The sequence below is a fragment of the Haematobia irritans genome, chromosome 2 (genome assembly GCF_050003625.1).
Source record: "Haematobia irritans isolate KBUSLIRL chromosome 2, ASM5000362v1, whole genome shotgun sequence".
Taxonomy (NCBI): Eukaryota; Metazoa; Arthropoda; class Insecta; order Diptera; family Muscidae; genus Haematobia; species Haematobia irritans.
Genome location: NC_134398.1, coordinates 92372143 through 92394672, shown reverse-complemented (window position 1 = coordinate 92394672; position 22530 = coordinate 92372143). Strand labels below are relative to the sequence as shown.

The following is a 22530-nucleotide window of genomic DNA, read 5'->3' as shown; positions in this document are numbered from 1 at the left end:
AAACTGGATCCTATAGAAGCCACTATAGTGGATTTTCACAAAATCTTCTTCGAAATTCTTATGGGACATGGGATTACAAAGTCCTTCAACCTCTCACTGAAAGCTGCATGCCAAGGGGAAAAACTCGACCGCGTAAGTAATATGAGGAATTCCTCCAAGAAGATCTTTAGCGGGGCAATCTCCACTAGAGCCCCAGAGGAATGGGCCCTTACAGGATGCATCTGAGAGGATATAATCAAGAACAGAGATGAGCTCAGCACAACTCCACTCCTTGTTAGAGGTGTGCACGTGACATGAAATTGTCGTGACTCACGCGTGAGTCATGAGTCACGCTGACGGCAACGGCGTGAGTGTGCGTGATTAACCAATCAAATGTCGTGCGTGAGCGTGAGTCACGAAAATGATATCGTCGTGAGTGTGCATGAGTAAGAATTTCGGAAAAACACGCGAAAAAAACCCGCTTACGAACATAAAATACTTACGAGTTGAATTCATTTATAATTTTAGTGACACCTAGAATGTTAAAAGTTTTATAACGCTCTCGATTTTAATCATACTCATGTTTTTAGTCAGGTTCTACACCGAAAGAAAAAGCGTTCGTTACCTTGACGATTGAGTTTCATCAATGCGTTTTCGTCTATGCAATGAAAAGTTTCGTCCATGGGAGTATTTCGGTAGTCCACGTGACGAAATCAATCATCAAAGTCAATTTTTGTTCTTTTCATAGTACGTCACATTGATGGTCTAGTTTTGTCTATGAGACGAAATTATTTTCTTCCCGATTCAGCGAAAGTTAACCAAAATTAACATTTGATTTAAATTAATTTCGTTTATATGAAGTCTCAATCAGCGTTGCCAGAATTGTTTCACAAAAAACCGCTAGATTTGTCCAAAAAACTAGCCAAAAAAAGCTAAAAAATTTTAAAAAATAGCTAGAAAAAAAGCTAAAATTTTTTGTATCAAAAGTCACGTTTTTGATTGAAATTTAACAAACTTAAAGGCTTTATTTCACTTAAAATGCATATTATTTTAATTGTATTCACGTTAATTCAATTTCTGTGAGACTGTAAGAAAATTTAAGTCATATTAGCTCTGTTTGCGTACTCGATACATTTTGATTACTATCACAAATTTTTACTGGAAGTCCTTCGTTTATATTTCCTAGTAAAAACATTTTTCCCAGTAAACTTGCAATTGCCAGCTGGTTAATCATCAACAAGTCCAATGTGCGATATATTGCATAATGTCACATAGAACTGCATTAGAAAATATCAATATATTTCGTTTTAACTGAATTAATGATAAATTCGTGAACGTGAACACTTCTCCTAATTTTACCCAAGAGAATAAAACCCATTCTAACTGTCTTGCAAGTTTATATTGAATAACTTTTATTCGAAAATTTCCCATACAAACCTATTGTTGTCCAATTTTCGTAAATGTAAATCCATTCCATTAATATATAGCAGATTTGTTTTGATCCTATCACTACGAATTTTTTCATTGCATTTTTTGATGTTAAAAAAATAATACCACATTCAAAACTTTATTTCCTTAATTATTTCTATATTCGGTTCCAAAGATTTTGTACACTAATGATTTTGGTATTGATTCCGAGTCAAATTTGAATTTAAATATTCGTTTTTTTCAGCTTTTTCTTCATGAGCTATCACAGTGCTTTAAAAACGTGCTAACGACAACTTAAATTTCCAAATTCAGACTCGACTTTAAGTAGAAATTATTCTATGTATACGTTTTTAAAATAAAATGTTGAAAAACCTCTTCTATTTTTTAACGCTATTTTGGTTTGTGGTCAAGATACAAAAACTCCACAAATTTAAAGACTATTTCATTAATTTTAAGAATTTTTTAGAATTGACCCTAGCCTTCTTTCATGAAAAGATACCCATTTTTAAGTTGAATCACTTAACTATAAGGACAAAAAGAATTTATCGGCTATTGGACAAGGAAAACAGTTTATATAAGAGAAATTCACAAATGCTATTATAACCAAAATTCGCGTTCGTATTTTAAGGAAATGAAATCTTTGGCCTCACCACAATATTTTTTCAATGTACAAAGCAATTCACATCTACTATTTTAATTTAGTAATATCATAATAACTTTAGAATATTATAATAACATAAAAAGGATAAACGAGTCAAATGCTAATATTCCTAATAATTTACTGACAGTTTATATAAGGAATTGAAATATGTGGAAAACCTTATTCTGGCAGCAAGGCTTAGATAAAAACGAAGTTTTATCCATATTTCAATAGGAACATGTCGAAAATAAAAAAAGCCAAAAATAGCTAAAAGGGTCATGAAAAAAAGCCAGAAAAAAAGCTAAAAGCTAAATGCATTTTTTTCCCGCTAAACGTCTTCAAAAAAAGCCAAATCTAGCGGGAAAAAAGCTAAATTGGCAACGCTGGTCTCAATATATGAATTACACATATTAATAGAAGTTGGACAAAAGTTTTAAGTGTTTTATTTTCATGATGTATCAAGGATGCTGGTTTTCGTCAATGCGATGAAAGAATCTACAAAATGATGAAACACACTTTTCTCAATGCTAACTAAAACATAAAACGATATACGGTGTATATAGTATATAGATGTTTGTAATTTACATTTTTCCATTAGTACTAAAGTGAAACACCTAAAAGTCGAATCAATAGTCAATGTGACGAAACAGTGTTCAATGTGATGATAAAATTCATACGTTCTGTAGATGTGTGTTTATTTCTCTACCTAAAAAACACACACACAACCAAATGCGCTTGCTACGTTTTGTTTTTAAAATAACTGTACACAGCTTTTATTATTGAGAGCTAAGGTATTTTTGTATTTTATGCTCTCTCCACATTTAACTTAACTCAAACGAGTATTTGAGCAAACATTTGTTCACATGTTTGTTTTTAAATTCTCTTCCAAGACATATGAGAACAATAAAAGTCGTCAAATTGACGAAAATAGTAATCAAATAGACGAAACGTGTCATCTACTCCGTTGACATGTATTCAAATACTAATGCAATAACACATCCATACGTAGTTGTGTGGTAGAAATATTGTTTTTTTTTCTGTGCGGTAAGAACATTTCAAATAGTTCCTCTCAGTTGTTGAGTTTAGTCCAAAGTGTAAAGGTGGTCGCGCGTGCCGAAAATAAAGGGCTAACGCTTAAAGATGTGAAAGTGAAAAGAAAAACAAAAATGTGAGTAAAAATAAAAAAAAACATGAAGTGTTATATATGGAAAAAAATTTAACCAAAATGACGATTTTTTTATTTTTTGGTCAATTTATTTTTTTTTTTTAACATTTATATGTTATATATTTATGGAAGTATTTCTAAATTTACAGATAAATGCCGCAACATTTTTCGTTCTGTGAAAACCGAATACGGATAAAAAAATTAAAGAATAAAGATGAATTGGATGAGCAAACAATTCAAAACGAAAAGGAACAGTTGGGCACAAAAAGGGTGAGTTAAATTTTGTTCTAAAAAGATTGAATATATTTTACAATAATTTAAAATTTCCATTTTTAAATTCTTCTTTATAATTTTTTTACTCCACAGGATGAGCCCATAAAACTTTTCATCCTTGGTAATCTAAACACTAATTAAGGTAACAGAATGTTTGTGTGTCAAGATGGTCAATTTATCAAAATCAACAGCTTTGGTAGATGTGTATGAAAAACTTTGTATACGTTTTTACTTCGTTAGTTGTACATATTTCAAATAAATAAAATTTCAATTTAATTAAAATAAAAAACAATATGATTTTTTTTTATTAAAAGTGTCGTAGAAAATTTTTCTAATAATCAATTTATCAATTTGATGTTTAAATCGTATTGATGAATCGATTACATCAAATTGATGAATCTATTACATCATATTGATGAATGGATTACGTCAAATTTACGGAAAGAGTTCATCGCTATGACGATGGCGTTTGTAGCGATGACGCCATCATCATTCATCATCATCTGGACGTAACATAGTTGTATATGGGATGTAAATAAGTTCATCACAGGGATGAATTCAATTCATCGCTATGACGATAAAATCGTCAATGGGATGAAATGTTACGTTAGCTCATTTTTGACGAAAAATTCGTCACCGTGATGTAAAGATTCATCCTCACGGCGTACTTTTTCCTTTCAGTGTATAGGTAATTACTCATAAAATTATTCGAGAGTTACGAGGTTTTTCGCGAGTCACGACATTTTTCGTGAGTCACGATATTTTTCGTGAGTCACGACATTTAAAAGATTTTCGTGCGTGAGTGTGCGTGAATACAAAGTTTCTTTTCGTGAACGTGCGTGAGCGCGAGTCCTACAAAAAAAATATCGTGTGTGAGTGTGCGTGAATAAGGTTTCTCCGTCGTGAGTGTTCGTGAGCAAAATATTACTCACGTGCACAGCTCTACTCCTTCGGAGTAGAGGGCCATTGGACAATGTTCAGTGAGGTGAAGCTGGAGGTACTATTGGTAATACATTTTCCTGGAAATCAGACGGCTGAACATTTTGGCAGTTCTATAGAGATTCAGCGGTCATTTCCTATCGAGGAAATTGTATCGGTATCTAGAATAAAATGGGCTTTAAATAGTTCTGGACTTTTCAAATCCCCCGGAAATAATGTTTTTTTATCTCTTTATTAATGCATTCTATCTTATTAGCGATATTTTCATTATTTAATTGATTATTAATACAGTTATGCTAATGGTACCCACCCAGTGGTGAGCCCATTTTATATTAAATATATTTAATTAAAATTATTATATTTTCAATATTTGTTTTCCTTAATCGTCATGTTTATGTTTTTTTAATGATTACAATAGTAAATCTTGCGGAGCTTTCCTATTTAGTCTAGTGAAAGTTTCCACATTTGCCATTAAATTTGTTGCTAATGGGTTTGGATGATTTTGTGTCCTTATTTTGTAACTTTGAAGTTGCGATATTGTTTCTTCTTTAACAGTTTTCATACTCAGTTCTTCATGTATTTGTTTATTTGTTATGTAGTAAGGAGCAGCAGTTATTTTTCTTAGTATTTTAGATTGAAATTGTTGCAGTATCTTGATAGTTGTATTGGAAGCTGTGCCCCATAGCTGGATACCATATGTCCAGATAGGTTTTATTATACATTTATATATCACTATTTTATTTTCCAAAGAGAGTTTCGAATTGGGACCAAATAGAAAGTTCATTTTATTGGCTTGGATATCAAGTGCTTTTCGTTTCGTTTTGATATGGTTTCCCCATTTCAGTTTGCTATCTAAGTACAATCCAATATATTTGACCTCTTTCTTTTGTGGAACATCTATTTGATTCATTTTCACTGGTGGACAAGTTGAATGATTTAATGTAAATGTGACATGGGTAGATTTCGACTCATTCGCTTTTATGCGCCAGTTTTTTAGCCATAAACAAAGTATTTAAATAATTCTGTAGTAAATTACTCGCATTTTCCGCATTGATGTCTACTACCAGTACTGCGGTATCATCTGCAAAAGTTCCAATGACAGTAGATTCTGATTCAGGCAGATCTGATGTAAATGGTACATATAAAATAGGACCCATAACGCTCCCCTGGGGAACGCCCGCCCTAATAGATCTCAGTGTACTCATCTCATCATTCTCTTGTACATAGAATAATCGGTTTTGAATATACACAGAAAAAAAGTGTCTCGTAAATTTAAGAAGATTTTTACAATAATTTATTACAAGAATTTTCCAGAATTTTAGTTCATTTTTCGTATCTTTAACGAAAATTAACTACTCGAAAGGAAATTTTACAAATTTTAAGTAGCAATCGTTTAGTTAATAGACTACAAAAAGATGGAAATTTCCTTACAAATTTTCTTAACTGGTAGTTAATAATTCTTTCGCCATACTATAAAACTACTTATGAAATGTAAAATACTTTCTAAGTAATAAGTGTAATTTACTATAAAGAGTTTTTGTATGAGAAAATATTTTTTTTACGAAAATTGAACTTGAAAGCGGATAGCAATTTCTTACTGGCAATTCCTATAGTTAATAATAGTTGGTACAACATTTCTCAATGAAATATTTTTAGTTCACTTGTAATTAAATTTATAGACATTTTCGTCAAAAATGGGTAGATATCACTTCATGAAGTTTTTGCTAATTTTAAGTTAAACGTTTCATCGTTCTTATACTGATATGCATTTAAGAGTATTGTTTTTAGAGTAAATGTTCCACAAAGTGGAATATGTTTAATGTAAAGATTATGTTACTTGAAATTTTTTTTTGAGAGTGAGAGCATGCAATGCAATAATGAGAAATGGTAGCGAGTGATGGGGATGTTGTGTATATCTGAGCGTGGGGTTGTTTTTATTTTTGTTGTTTCAGTGGTTTGTGTGTTTATTATTCGCGAATGGTTTATTTGTCTGGATGAGGTGTTGTTTTCAATGAAGGCACATGTGTTTTTGTTGTTGTAGAAATGTTTTGGTTTTGCTTGGTTTTGTTTGGCATGCTTCAGTTGTATAGTTGGCGTTGGCGTGGGCTGTTGCACCTTTTTAGCAAGTATGTAACAAGGGAATATAAAGGTATGGAATATTTTGGTTTTTTGAAACATATATTGGAGTTTGTTTATTAGAACTTTTAAATGAAAGTTATTAATATTTTAGCGATGAGGTGTACAATGGCGAAGTGATGATCGGTAGCTTAGAAAAAAGTTATTAAGAATGTTCAATATTTAGGAAAAAATGCTGAAATGGAAAGTATATTGAAATTGTTTTATCTAATTTAATTTTTATTATTCAATGTAAAAAATAAATATTCAATTTCAGAGTAACTCCAGATGAATTTGGAAAATTGTTTGTTACACCTCAGCGTATAGTTTAATCATAAATAGGTAAGTGTTCTTTTTTCAATGTGGTTTTCTTTCAAAAATAATATTCTTTATGTATATTATTATTTGCTAATTATTATTATTTTTTTTTTGCCAGTTTCATGTTTTTCTTTGTTGTAAAAAATATTTAATTTAAGAGCAACCCTAGATGGATTAGGCCAATTTTTTTTATTTCTCCCCAGCGTATAGTTTAATAGAGAAGTGGTAAGTTTTGGCTTTCTTTTCACTAGAATATTTACGTTTTTATGACCTTTTTATTATCAAAATTACAGGTTTTAATACTTTATTTTAGTATTACTTTAATCAAATATTTTTGGAAACCAATTTAATATTTTTAATGTTAAAAAAAAAAAACAAATATTTAATTTCAGAATAACAATTTGGAAACATTTTTTATGAATTGGTAAGCTTTCTTTAACATTCTTTTAACCAGAATATTTACTTTTTTTATGCATATTATTTCTTTAATTAGATCTTTTGGAAACCAATTTAATGTTTTTTATTTAATATAAAAAATAAATATTTAATTTCAGAGTAACCCCAAAGGAATTTCGATAACCTCAGCGTACATTGTAATAGAGAATTGGTAAGTTTTATATTAAAACTTTGGCTTTCTTTTAACAAGAATATTTATTGTATTATGTCCTTCACATCGATAACAACACAATTTTATGAGTTCATATATTACTAATTCATTATTTCTCTAATTGTTTCAGGTACAAACTTTATGAGGTACGTTTATCTAAGAAAAGTTGAATTCCTTACACCATTTAATAAAACGCCCCAAATATGGTAAGTTACAAGCTAATTTAAAGAGCTAAAAAATTATATTTTATTACATCTTAATTTTTAACAATTTTCTTTATTCCTTCCATTTTTCAGCAAGATATGTGAAAAATATACTTACAATGAATAAAAAACTAAGGAAAAGTCAAAATGTCCATAAAGCGAGTTAAAATAAACTACTTCCTTGTTCCACGTGGTCATAATTTTTATTCACAAAAACATTGTATTAAGAACTTTCATCATAAGTTTTTATAATAAAGTACTTTTGCTTAAAGAAAGTTTCATTTTATTGTATGAAAATTTTCATAATAGTAAAACGGTTTGTTGTTCCTTTAATTATTTAATTTCTCTGTACTGTGGAATGATTGATTTAAAAATAGTTTAGTCGTCGACATTTTAAAGAGACTGTTAACGAATTTTTATTATCGGGTTTGCCAAAAAATAAGCAAGTAAACCAAAATAATACTGACTTTTTAACTTGGTAGGGATATATAAATCTTATGGTGTTGTAAAAATGAACTAAAATATAATGTTATGGATTAACTAAAATTTAAGAGAATTATAAACTAGACAAGTTGAAAAAAATCTTAAGGGCTAAATAATGGTCAATATTACTACAGTTTAGTTCATTTTGCAATGGAAAAGGGTTCACTGTTTTTTCAGTGTATGATTTGATAAACAAATAATAGTTTATTGGAACAAGCGATTTGACTTTATAGTAGGCCATCATGCCATACTTTATCAAATGCTTGTGAAATAATGTAAGCGACAATTATCCCGTTGTTGTCTACGATATATAAAGTCTGAATCAACTTAGCATATATACCAGGAAGTAGGAAGGAACCAAAAGTCGTTTTCATATCCAAAGGTGAGTATTAATTCGAGTTTAGCCGCTAATTTTCATTAAAGTGAAAATTAAATCAGTAAAAAAAGTCATAAAATTATACATATTTGTTGCAGATTTCACTATAACTTGATGGGGAATATCGCAAAGCAAATTTTCACAAAGTTTGTATTCCTTAAAATAGATTATTAAAGAAAAGAAATCGTGAAAAATGACGATTTCAGCGGCTAAACTCGAACTTAATACCCACCTTAACGAGGGAAAATCCTTTCACTCAAGTGCGAAGAATTTTCGACCAATCAATTTATACTCATTCCTACTTAAGACTGAAGATGCTGATAGATATTTATCCTAGAACTAGATTCGATTCAAGGTTGCTCTCAAAACGGCAATTCTTCTCGAACGGAAAGTCTACTGAGACCGCATTACTTGAACTAGTTAACTTTTTTCAAAGCTCACTATCTGTAACGTTCTCTTCCATAAGGCCTTTAAATACATATAAAGAATGGATTCACTCCCTTTCATATAAAGAATGGATTCACTCCCTTTCACTACCAAAATAAACCAAGTGTTAAAAACTTCCGTTTTCTTCTGTTTTATATCCTCAACAGAGATGATCTGTATCAAACTTTATACGGTTTGCGACTGTCGCCAAAATTTTCGGCGATCACCTCTTCATTGCAGCCAAAATTTTTCCCTGCGAGCATCCTTTTGAGGTCTGAGAACAAGAAATAGTCGCTGGGGGCCAGATCTGGAGAATACGGTGGGTGGGGAAGCAATTCGAAGCCCAATTCATGAATTTTTGCCATCGTTCTCAATGATTTGTGGCACGGTGCGTTGTCTTTGTGGAACAACACTTTTTTCTTCTTCATATGGGGCCGTTTTGCCGCGATTTCGACCTTCAAACGCTCCAATAACGCCATATAATAGTCACTGTTGATGGGTTTTCCCTTCTCAAGATACTCGATAAAAATTATTCCATGCGCATCCCAAAAAACTGAGGCCATTACTTTGCCAGCGGACTTTTGAGTCTTTCCACTCTTCGGAGACGGTTCACCGGTCGCTGTCCACTCAGCCGACTGTCGATTGGACTCAGGAGTGTAGTTATGGAGCCATGTTTCATCCATTGTCACATATCGGCGGAAAAACTCGGGTGTATTACGAGTTAACAGCTGCAAACACCGTTCAGAATCATGAACACGTTGTTGTAGGTTTTGGTCAAATGTGAGCTCGCGCGGCACCCATTTTGCACAGAGCTTCCGCATATCCAAATAACTATTGATGAATGATATGACCAACACGTTCCTTTGATATCTTTAAGGTCTCTGCTATCTCGATCAACTTCATTTTACGGTCATTCAAAATCATTTTGTGGATTTTTTTGATGTTTTCGTCGGTAACCACCTCTTTCGTGCGTTCACCGTCCTCCGTGCTCATTTCACCACGTTTGAATTTTGCATACCAATCAATTATTGTTGATTTCCCTGGGACAAAGTCAGGAACTTCATTACCAAGCCAAGTTTTTGCTTCCACCGTTTTTTCCCTTCAGAAAACAGTATTTTATCAAAACACGAAATTTCATTTTTTTTCCATTTTTTTCACAATAACAAAAGTTGCTTGACAAAAGACGCTCTATCGCACAAACTAATTGACTTATCGACGTTATATATATATATATATATATATATATATATATATATATATATATATATATATATATATATATATATATATATATATATATATATATATGTATATATATATATATATATATATATATATATATATATATATATATATATATATATATATATATATATATATATATATATATATATATATATATATATATATATATATATACATAACATTGAACTGAAACCAAGATTACAACAGAAATGTTACGCTGCCAATATTTATTTCTAAACAAAAAATAAAAGTCAACTATTAATCACGAACGTTTACGTTCATTCATGTTTTTTTGTATAATTTATCCGTCTCTCTTTCTAATCACATATATGGTTACATTTGTAAATTTGCATCCACACATATTATATTTTAAAAAATGTTATACCCCAAACATAATTGTTCTAACATATGAACATATATGTCGCAAACATGTCGTGCTAGTTTATGAACATTATATGCTTGCACTTAAAACTAATGTACTAAAAATTTGAGTTCCAAACATATAATTTGTACACCGAAACATACGAGAAAAAGTCTTGTAACTATACCATCAGCACGTAGAACTAACATTGTAATCTCGAGGACCTACCGCAATTACTTCAAGAGCCAAATGAGTTTGTTCGGAAAACTTGATTCAGCTACACACCATAAAAAAAAACAAGTATATACGGCCGTAAGTTCGGCCAGGCCGAAGCTTATGTACCCTCTATCATGGATTGCGTAGAAACTTCTTCTAAACACTGCCATCCACAATCGAATTACTTAAGTTGCGGTAACGCTTGCCGATGGCAAGGTATCTTAAAACCTCCTAACACCATCTTCTAAATTGTATATACGTCCATACGTGGTATATGTTAAATCAAAAAAGATCGATCCAATACGTATATAATTCAGTTTGACAAAGTAGACATAAAATTTTGACAAAATTTTCTACAGAAATAAAATTTTAACAAAATTTTCTATAGAAATAAAATTTTCACAAAATTTTCTATAGAAATAAACTTTTGACAAAATTTTCTATAGAAATAAAATCTTGGTAGATTATTTTTGGCTCGAGTAGCAACCATGATTATGAACGGAATAAAATTTGAACAAAATTTTCTATAGAAATAAAATTTTGACAATGATGAAAATTTTATTATGAACTGAATAAAATTTTAACAAAATTTCCTCTAGAAATAAAATTTTGACAAAATTTTCTATAGAAATAAAATTTTGACAAAATTTTCTATAGAAATAAAATTTTGACAAAATTTTCTATAGAAATAAAATTTTGGTAGACTATTTTTGGCTCTAGTGGCAACCATGATTATGAACCGATATGGACCAATTTTTGTGTGACTGGACCAATTTTGGTATGGTTGTTAGCGACCATATACTAACACCACGTTCCAAATTACAACCGGATTGGATGAAATTTGCTTCTCTTGGAGACTTCGCAAGCCAAATCTGGGGATCGGTTTATATGGGGGCTATATATAATTATGAACCGATGTGGACCAATTTTTGCATGGTTTTTAGAGACCATATACCAACACCATGTACCAAATTTCAACCGGATCGGATGAAATATGCTTCTCTTAGAGGCCCCACAAGCCAAATCTGGGGATCGGTTTATATGGGGGCTATATATAATTAAGGACCGATATGGACCAATTTTTGCATGGTTGTTAGAGACCATATACTAACACCATGTACCAAATTTCAGCCGGATCGGATGAAATTTGCTTCTCTTTTAGGTTCCGCAAGACAAATCTGGGGATCGGTTTATATGGGGGCTATATATAATTATGGACCGATGTGGACCAATTTTTGCATGATTGTTAGAGACCATATACCAACACCATGTACTAAATTTCAGCCGGATCGGTTGAAATATGCTTCTGTTAGAGGCTCCACAAGCCAAATCTGAGGGTCCCTTTATATGGGGGCTATACGTAAAAGTGGACCGATATGGCCCATTTGCAATAGCATCCGACCTACATCAATAACAACTACTTGTGCCAAGTTTCAAGTCGATAGCTCGTTTCGTTCGGAAGTTAGCGTGATTTCAACAGACGGACGGACGGACGAACGGACGGACATGCTTAGATCGACTCAGAATTTCACCACGACCCAGAATATATATACTTTATGGGGTCTTAGAGTAATATTTCGATGTGTTACAAACGGAATGACAAAGTTAATATACCCCCATCCTATGATGGAGGGTATAAAAAAACGCTTCTCTAACATATGCCATCTCTATTTCTCTTGATCTCTCAATAAGATATTGGAACTATAATAGAAGTGTGCGCGTGAGAGAAATTTCACTCACATTCACGAAGCAAAATGTTTATTCACGCACGAATATTATATTTTTACACTTATTTACATCTATGTATGTTATATCCCTAATACAGTAGAAAAATTGTGTCAAAATTTCGTACTTTTCGTTTATTGTTTAAGAAAGGAAAATAGATTTTGCTGTCGTTTTCGAATGTCCTTCTAAGTGGACAATGGTAGTCAAAAGTAACTTTGTGGAAGAGTTATTTAGTCATAAGGAAACAAATAACTTGTGATTTGAGATTGCGATCATCGGGGAAATAGAGAATTGCTTTCAACCAAATATAACAGAAGTATAATTTGCATTAATGAGAACTTACTGGCATAGTCATTTTCTTGATTTAGTCCAAAGCATTGTGGTTTTATTCCAGTCCATTCCGAATGAATACACGTCCTTTCAATGCTCCCTATAAGTTCGAATTTTCCAATATCTGTGCACCTGAAAATATATGTGAATTTATACAATAAATAGTAAATCTTAGACGTAAATCGGTAGTTCTATACTAAACTCCATCTTAATTCTAACCTACTAACCTAGATAATATTAAACTATCAGTATCTGAACTACTTGTTTGTTCTACTTCATAAAGAGAATAGCTGCAGTATTATATAAAAAGTATTATATATACACGCAAAAAATTATCACCGAAATTTTTTCAAGTAAACACACAATTGAATTTGGAAACGGATTCAATTAATATCTTAATTGATTCAATTAGTTATTTAATAAAATGCGAAAAAAAAAACAATTAAAAAGTGATTGATCCTTGTTACGTTTCCAATTAAAATATTAATTGATTCCATATATTTGTTAATCAATTCGGAAATAATTTTCAATTACAACTTTGATTGAAAATTTTTCCGTTTCCAATTAAACATGCGATTGATTCAATTACCTTTGTGATTGAAATTGAATAGTTTTGAGCAATGGAGAGAAAGAGCGAAAAGAGAACAAGAGAATATGTATTTATCCAACAACGTATGATGAAGAGATCAGTCTGTAGAAGTAAATCATAACGAACAGTTGGGTTTTTGTTTTTTGCATAAATTCAAAAATATGATTGGCGATATTCTGTCTGTTGCGTTTGAAAAGTGTGCATAAATATTTCGAACGCAATAACAAATCATAGCAAAGAGTTGAAATAAATAAAGTGTGCAAATATATGGCAGAATGCAATTGGAATTACATGTGATTGTGTTTTGTGGTATTGTAAAAATGAAACACAATCTACTTTTATTGAATGTAAGCAAATGTGCCATTTGAATACCGATTTCCATTGAAGCCTTTTTATATAGAACGGACTATAATAATATATTTTCTATTAATTTCCTTTAGTGATCATCCATCATTTTAATGAAAAATCATCTAGATTAGGTTAGGTTAAAGTGGCAGCCCGATTAAGTTTCAGGCTCACTTAGACTGTTAAGTCCATTGTGATACCACATTAACTAAAAGTACCTGTTACATATGGGCACTTCTAGTTTTAACCGCTGAACCTTCTCTATTATTTTCTTCTGTTGAAACAAACCAGATTGTTCCAAACCATTAGCAGACTGCTTAAGTTAACGTTTTCCAGGTCCGCCAGTAATCTAAAGCTTTATGCCCCTAAAATTCGCTTACGCCTTACACAAAATGAAGGACACTGACACAAGAGGTGTTTATATTAATTAATTCCTTTTCCTCCGCATCATGTCAGCTCATACAATGGTCATTATACTTCGCGCCAATAGTTTTTGCAAATTCGCCTATCAGTCAGCGACCCGTTATAGCAGATATCAAGAGTGCTATCTGACGCCTTGAGAACACTGATTGGCGATCTAGTGTGCGGTTTAAGTTTAAATGGGACTATATTTGCTTGGTGTCGTTACAACCCTTGCAATTCTACCATCGAACATTTACCATCATAACAGCCTTCTCACGCAGTAAGAGCTTGCAGGTAGCCAAAGACAGATTACAGATTGACTGTCTGAGTATATATTAATGCCAAAATTTTTGGGAACATTACTGCTCAGCCAATTCGCCACCTTTCTTATTGCTAATATTTCAGCCTGAAAAACACTACAGTGATTAGGTACTCTTTTCGCTATTCGAAGTTCCAGATCTTTAGACTATACTCCGAAACCCACTTGTCCATTCAAACTTTTTGTCGAAAAGTGGTCTCGCCAAAGTGTAATCCACTACATTAGGCACATCTGGCATTATTTTGATGACCGATCTGTGGCCGTACCTTTTTTCCGACCACAGCGATAGCTCGCGCAACCGCAACAGCCGTTGTTACAGCTGACTGTTTAGCCAAAATGTCCAAAGGCATTAGATGCAGCATGACATTAAGGGAATTTGTTCCTCTCTTAAGGAATGCGCCTGAGATACAACAGCAAGCCATGCGGCCACCAGACTACAACACCATATAGCATTATAGGTCTAACTACTGCCATGTATAGCCAATTCACAATTTTACAGTTTTACTTTTTTGCTATTGTTTTTTTTTCACGAGTACAAAGCTACCGTGGCTTTTCTCGCCTTTCTTCATTATTAAGCCTAAAATTCAGATTCCTGTCCAAAATAACGCCAAGGTATTTTGCACGCTCACCAAAGGGTATTTCAATACCCCCTAAGGAAATGGGCCTAACCGTGGGAGTTTTGCGATCTTTGCAGTACATGACTAGTTTTATCTTTGCTGGATTTACCCCAAGACCATTATCTTTCGCCCATTTCTCAGTCATCTGGAGAGCTCTCTGTTTATTGAGAGCCTCAAGTTTATTGTCTTTGGTTTGCAGCGCCCACGAGCCCACGCAAACATAACATTAACAGAAACATACATTTGTTGGTTACGTGGAGCAGTGGTTAGCATGTCTGCCTTGCATGCAAAGGGTCGTGGGTTCAATCCCTGCTCCGACCGAACACCATTTTTTTTTTAATTTACACATTTATATTTATAATATATTACATTTTTATAATTAAATTTCGAAATGTGGGTTATTAAAGATTTACAGTCAGAAAAAGTGCTTGATATAAACGAAATGGACTGAGCTTTTGGATAAATTATTATTGTTTTTTATTACAAAAATAACAATGTTGTAACAAAAAACTGTATTTGATATAAAAGTTTGAAATTTTGGAAGGAATTCAAAAGCTCCAACAAAAGAAGAACGTGGAGTCGAGTATAAACATACATAAATAATTTCATAATATACACATAAATTTAGTTAGGCGTGAACAGTTTTCTAACACCATTTTAAATACACGTGTTTTGTACATAATTTCATTGTTACCTTAAGGCCGGTATCATGTTGATATTATCGCTCTAAAATGACCCTGTTTAGCCTTTTACTTTTCTTTAATAATTAATTTTAAAGAAAATAAACTTTTTTAAATTTTTTAGCTGCAAAACCCGAACTTAATGCCCGCTTTTATATTTGAAGGTGTACGTCAACTCTTCTTGGAGTACTTATTAATAAAGAGGAACTAAATTTAGTTTTTAGCTTTTGTTTTTTAAGGGGCTTTCAAGGTCACTTTAAAATGCGAATAAAGCAAGAATTGAATTATTCCATTATTTCCATCCAACGTTTCGCTGGGATTATTTCCAGCCTCATTAGGGATGATTTATTTATTGGATCTGGCAACAACATATGGAATTACATTAGAGCTTAGCCTATATTACATTCAATTTTCGTCAATTACTTATGCAAAAAAATATATACGTCTATTAATACGACACTATTACAGCACGACATAGAACACATATTTACTAATTGCAAGAATAATTAACTTAATCTAATATCACAGTCAAACTTGTGTTGTTATCACAGATGGTAAATGACAACTAAAATAATACAATGCTGTAGTTGGCGTTAGCATTGTCTTTGTCTTCTTTTCTGTTTATTGCACTTGTTGTTTTTTGTTGTATTCGTAAGCTCTCTAAAGTATATCTCTTATTCTCTATTCGCTCTTTGTCCAATATTTTTGCATTTTGCAGATCTGCATTGTGTTTGTTTTCAATGCAGTGTTGAGCCAATGGTGTTGTCATCTTTTCTTTCTTTATATCTGCTTCGTGTTCAGCAATTCTGGTGGCTAAGCTACGCTTGGTTGTGCCGATGTAACATTTACCGCATTGCTCTGTTGAGTTTCCAGTACATGTTATTTCGTACACTACATTGCTTTGCTCATATTTTTATACCCACCACCATAGAATGGTGACGGGGGTATAATAAGTTTGTCATTCCGTTTGTAACACATCGAAATATCGATTTCCGACTATATAAAGTATATATATTCTTGATCAGGGAGAAATTCTGAGACGATATAACGATGTCCGTCTGTCTGTCTGTTGTAATCACGCTATAGTCTTCAATAATGAAGCAATCGTGCTGAAATTTTGCACAAACTCATCTTTTGTCTGCAGGCAGGTCAAGTTCGAAGATGGGCTATATCGGTCCAGGTTTTGATATAGTCCCCATATAAACCGACCTCCCGATTTTGGGTCTTGGGCTTATAGAAATCGTAGTTTTTATCCAATTTGCCTGAAATTTGAAATCTAGAAGTATTTTATGACCATAAAGAGGTGTGCCAAAAATGGTGAGTATCGGTCCATGTTTTGGTATGGCCCCCATATAGACCGATCTCCCGATTTTACTTCTTGGGCTTATAGAAACCGCAGTTTTTATTCAATTTACCTGAAATTGGAAATCTAGAGGTATTGTATGACCACAAATACGTGTGCCAAAAATTGTCAGTATCGGTCCATATTTTGGTATGGCCCCCATATAGACCGATCTCCCGATTTGGGGTCTTGGGCTTATAGAAACCGCATTTTTTATCCAATTTGTCTGAAATTGGAAATCTGGAGGTATTTTAGCACCATAAAGAGGTGTGCTGAAAATGGTGAGTATCGGTCCATATTTTGGTATAGCCCCCATATAGACCGATTTCCCGATTTTACTTCTTGGGCTTCTAGAATCCGAAGTTTTTATTCTATTTGCCTGAAAATGGAAATCTAGAGGTATTTTCGGGTCATAAAGAGGTGTGCCGGTGAGTATCGGTCCATATTTCAGTATAGCCCCCATAAGAACGATCTCCCGATTTAAATCTTTGGGTTTCTAAAAACCGTAGTTTTTATCTGATTTGCCTAAAATTGTAAATATTCTGGTATTTAGACCGACTGCACTTCTTGAGGGTGTAGAAGGCGCACTGATCATGAAAATTGCTTGAAATTCAATGTAAAATTTCCAGATTCCTCTAAAACTCAAACAAAAATGGTTATATAAAATCCAGAATCTGATATAGACCTCATAGGTGAAATCTTTAAATTTATCTTCGGAAAGTGTCCTCAAGCCCTCCTGATGGGTGGTGGGTATTTAAGATTCGGCCCGGCCGAACTTAGTGCTGTATACACTTGTTCTATTTTGGTTTTTGTTTGTGTGTATAGAGAAGAAATGGTTTTGTTTGGTTTGTATGCTAATCTTATTTCTTGGTTGTTTATGATTTCTTGTAAGTGTTTTTGTTCTGAAAGTTTCGGTATGTAGGGAATCCCAAAATATTTGGTGTTGCCAGAAGGGTTGTTTTCTTTTTGTTCTGTTGGATTCATATTAAGTTTACGGTCATTGTTTCCCTTTAAAAATAATAAATAATCTAATTATTATTTTTAAAGGGAAACAATTTTTGGTTAAAATATTTTTAATTATTTTAATGTTTTTGGGTAAAAATTTTGTATTACTCAATGTAATAACATTGGATATGAGTTGATTAGCTGTGTTTATCTTTTGTCTTATTGGCTGAGTTGAATGCAATGGGTTTTGCATACCAATCCGTTATTATTTTGTTTTTCTCTCTATGAATTTTTATATCCAAATATGGAATGCATTGGTTTTCCTCTTTCTCGAGTGTGAATTGTAACTTTTTGTGGTAATTGTTGAATGTTTTTAATATCTTATCCTCATCTTTCCTTTTTATTATGGCAAAAAGATCATCTACGTATTTTGTGATCAATTTTACGTGAATATTTTCTTGTTCTGATTCTGACAAACAGGTTTCCAATAGAGTGTCAAGAATTATGTCCGCAATAGTGGGAGATAGCGGGTTTCCCATTGGCATTCCGTATGTTTAAAGATGGTGTCCCCATATATGAAATAATTGTTGTCATTGAGGCAAAATTGGAGAGCTTTTAAAAATTGGGGTTTTGATATTCTGGTGTGTTTCTGAAGGGATTCCCATTTTGTCATTATGTTTTTAATTGCTAAGTGAATCGGTATATTGGTAAACAATGATACCACGTCGAGAGATATGAGTATGTCGTCTTCGTCAAGATGGATATTGTCTAGTTTTACTTTAAGCTCGAGTGTTTTTATACATTTTACTGTTTAATTTTCTGCTATTTCCTCTTTTTTTTAATTTTACTGTCCCAACTCTAAAAAAGTATACACGCAGAGAAGAAACATGATTGCCACAATCATATTCGAAGAGCAAAATAATATGATAGCAGCTATTTTTGCGGCGACCATGTAACATTTTAACCTGCAACCATGTTGGCTCAGTGAACATGGTTCTAAGAAAAATACAATTGTCCTCATCTAAAATGTTATTATATTGATAAAAAGAATTTTGTTTCCATTAAAAGACAATGGTCACGATCTAAAATGTTATGTTATTCGTCAAAAATGTTTTTCTTCTAGTTAAAAAAACATGGTCACAACCTAAAATGTTTTGATTTTTATGAAAATACTTTTTTGTCGTCGAAAAAAGGACGCCACTTGAGAAAAGAAAACACAAAATCAACTTTATTTATTTGTTTTTATTTATTTATAAACTAATTCATTGTTTATTTGTATTTATAATGTCGTGCAAGCAAACATCACATATTTTTACACACTCTAGTTTGGTTCAATTTCAACAATAAGTAATCATTCCATATTTGGTTCAATTCAATCATTCTAGTTTGGTTCAATTCAATTCACATTTATTGCATAATCAAAAGCCATTCTGAGGCCAAAATTGATTATGTTTACCAACAATAGAGAGACACTATGAATATCAAATAACAATGTAAATATAAATATATTAATTCTAAAAAGAAAAAAACACTAACAAGTATATACGGCCGTAAGTTCGGCCAGGCCGAAGCTTATGTACCCTCCATCATGGATTGCGTAGAAACTTCTTCTAAACACTGCCATCCACAATCGAATTACTTAAGTTGCGGTAACGCTTGCCGATGGCAAGGTATCTTAAAACCTCCTAACACCATCTTCTAAATTGTATGTCCATACGTGGTATATATTAAATCAAAAGAGATCGATCCAATACGTATATAATTCAGTTTGACAAAGTAGACATAACATTTTGACAAAATTTTCTACAGAAAGAAAATATTAAAACATGTTCTATGGAAATAAAATTTTCACAAAATTTTCTATAGAAATAAAAATTTTGACAACACTTTCTATAGAAAGAAAATTTTGACAAAAATTTCTACAGAAATTAAATTTTAACAAAATTTTCTATAGAAATAAACTTTTGACAAAATTTTCTATAGAAATAAAATCTTGGTCGATTATTTTTGGCTCGAGTGGCAACTATGATTATGAACCGAATAAAATTTGAACAAAATTTTCTATAGCAATAAAATTTTGACAAAATTTTCTATAGAAATAAAATTTTGACAATGATGAAAATTTTATTATGAACCGAATAAAATTTTAACAAAATTTTCTCTAGAAATAAAATTTTGACAACATTTTCTATAGAAATAAAATTTTGGTAGATTATTTTTGGCGCTAGTGGCAACCAGTATTATGAACCGATATGGACCAATTTTGGTATGGTTGTTAGCGACCATATACTAACACCACGTTCCTACTTTGAACCAGATCGGATGAATTTTGCTCCTCCAAGAGGCTCCGGAGGGGCTATATATAATTATGGACCGATATGGACCATGTTCCAAATTACAACCGGATTGGATGAAATTTGCTTCTCTTGGAGACTTCGCAAGTCAAATCTGGGGATCGGTTTATATGGGGGCTGTATATAATTATGAACCGATGTGGACCAATTTTTGCACGGTTGTTAGAGACCATATACCAATATCATGTACCAAATTTCAGGCGGATCGGATAAAATTTGCTTCTCTTTGAGGCTCCGCAAGTCAAATCTGGGGATCGGTTTATATGGGGGCTATATATAATTATGAACCGATGTGGACCAATTTTTGCACGGTTGTTAGAGACCATATACCAACACCATGTACCAAATTTCAGCCGGATCGGATGAAATATGCTTCTCTTAGAGGCTCCACTAGCCAAATCTGGGGATCGGTTTATATGGGGGCTATATATAATTATGGACCGATGTGAACCAATTTGTGCATGGTTGTTAGAGACCATATACCAACACCACATACAAAATTTCAGCCGGATTGGATGAAATAGGCTTCTGTTAGAGGCTCCACAAGCCAAATCTGGGGATCGGTTTATATGGGTGCTATATATAATTATGGACCGATGTGGACCAATTTTTGCATGGTTGTTAGAGACCATATACCAACACCATATACCAAATTTCAGCCGGATTGTATGAAATAGGCTTCTGTTAGAGGCTCCACAAGCCAAATCTGGGGATCGGTTTATATGGGGGCTATATATAATTATGAACCGATGTGGACCAATTTTTGCACGGTTGTTAGAGACCATATACCAATATCATGTACCAAATTTCAGGCGGATCGGATAAAATTTGCTTCTCTTTGAGGCTCCGCAAGCCAAATCTGGGGATCGGTTTATATGGGGGCTATATATAATTATGAACCGATGTGGACTAATTTTTGCACAGTTGTTAGAGACCATATACCAACACCATGTACCGAATTTCAGCCGGATCGGATGAAATATGCTTCTTTTAGAGGCTCCACAAGCCAAATCTGAGGGTCCATTTATATGGGGGCTATACGTAAAAGTGGACCGATATGGCCCATTTTCAATACCATCCGACCTACATCGATAACAACTACTTGTGCCAAGTTTCAAGTCGATAGCTTGTTTCGTTCGGAAGTTAGCGTGATTTCAACAGACGGACGGACGGACGGACGGACGGACGGACGGACGGACGGACGGACGGACATGCTTAGATCGACTCAGAATTTCACCACGACCCAGAATATATATACTTTATGGGGTCTTAGAGCAATATTTCGATGTGTTACAAACGGAATGACAAAGTTAATATACCCCCATCCTATGATGGAGGGTATAAAAAGTGTTATTGACACAAATACGGATAACAAAAAAAATGTATTCAACGACCATTAATTGCTGTAAAATAAATACACGCATACCTACAGCCTTGACATCACCAGTTCCCGAAACATTGGGCATGATTGCCTAAAATGTCTATTTTCATAAGGGATTAGCGAATTCCACAACCTTATAACGCGAATTTGAAACGATCTCTGCATTATTAATGTATGAAAACGTGGAACAATCAAACTGTGCGTCCTCGTAGAGTCGCCAAACTCGAACAAATCGTTCAAATAAGATGGCTGGCCCGATTTTTTGGACCTGAAGAATAGCATCAAAAGTTTTAAATTTATAAAGCTGTCAAATGTACATCCTAATAGCTCTATTGTGCTAGGCGTCACATGATCATACAATCTCAAGCTATATATGTATCGAACAATGCGATTAAAACAAAGTTTCAATCTACCTAGGCAAGTCAAAGATGATCCAGAATAAACTTCCAGACCATAGGTAATATGCGGCAAAAGCAACCCGATACCTATACGTTTGCGAACTGCAAATGGCAAAGTCTGTCCAATGCTGTAAATCCTCCGTAAGCGAAACGTAATGTCAGATATAACCTTTTTTATATGACGATCAAAATTCAAACTCCTATCTATATAGAATCCCAATACCTTCAAACAGTCAACATTACCAATCACATTACCATTAATAACAAAAGTTAATGGTGAAACATTCGAACCGTTAAAACAAATACAATTCGACTTATTAGTATTTATG

The 22530-nt window shown here is 32.9% G+C and overlaps 1 protein-coding gene across 3 annotated transcripts in view; it reads right to left on the bottom strand.

The window, feature by feature from the left end:
- Positions 1-22530, bottom strand: part of Hasp (Hig-anchoring scaffold protein) — a 563757-nt gene that overhangs the window by 129856 nt on the left and 411371 nt on the right. For all 3 annotated transcript variants that reach the window (XM_075295587.1, XM_075295586.1, XM_075295588.1), the window contains one exon: positions 12843-12961. In XM_075295587.1, coding sequence (XP_075151702.1) covers positions 12843-12961 — 119 coding nt within the window. The remainder of the gene's footprint in view (positions 1-12842; positions 12962-22530) is intronic.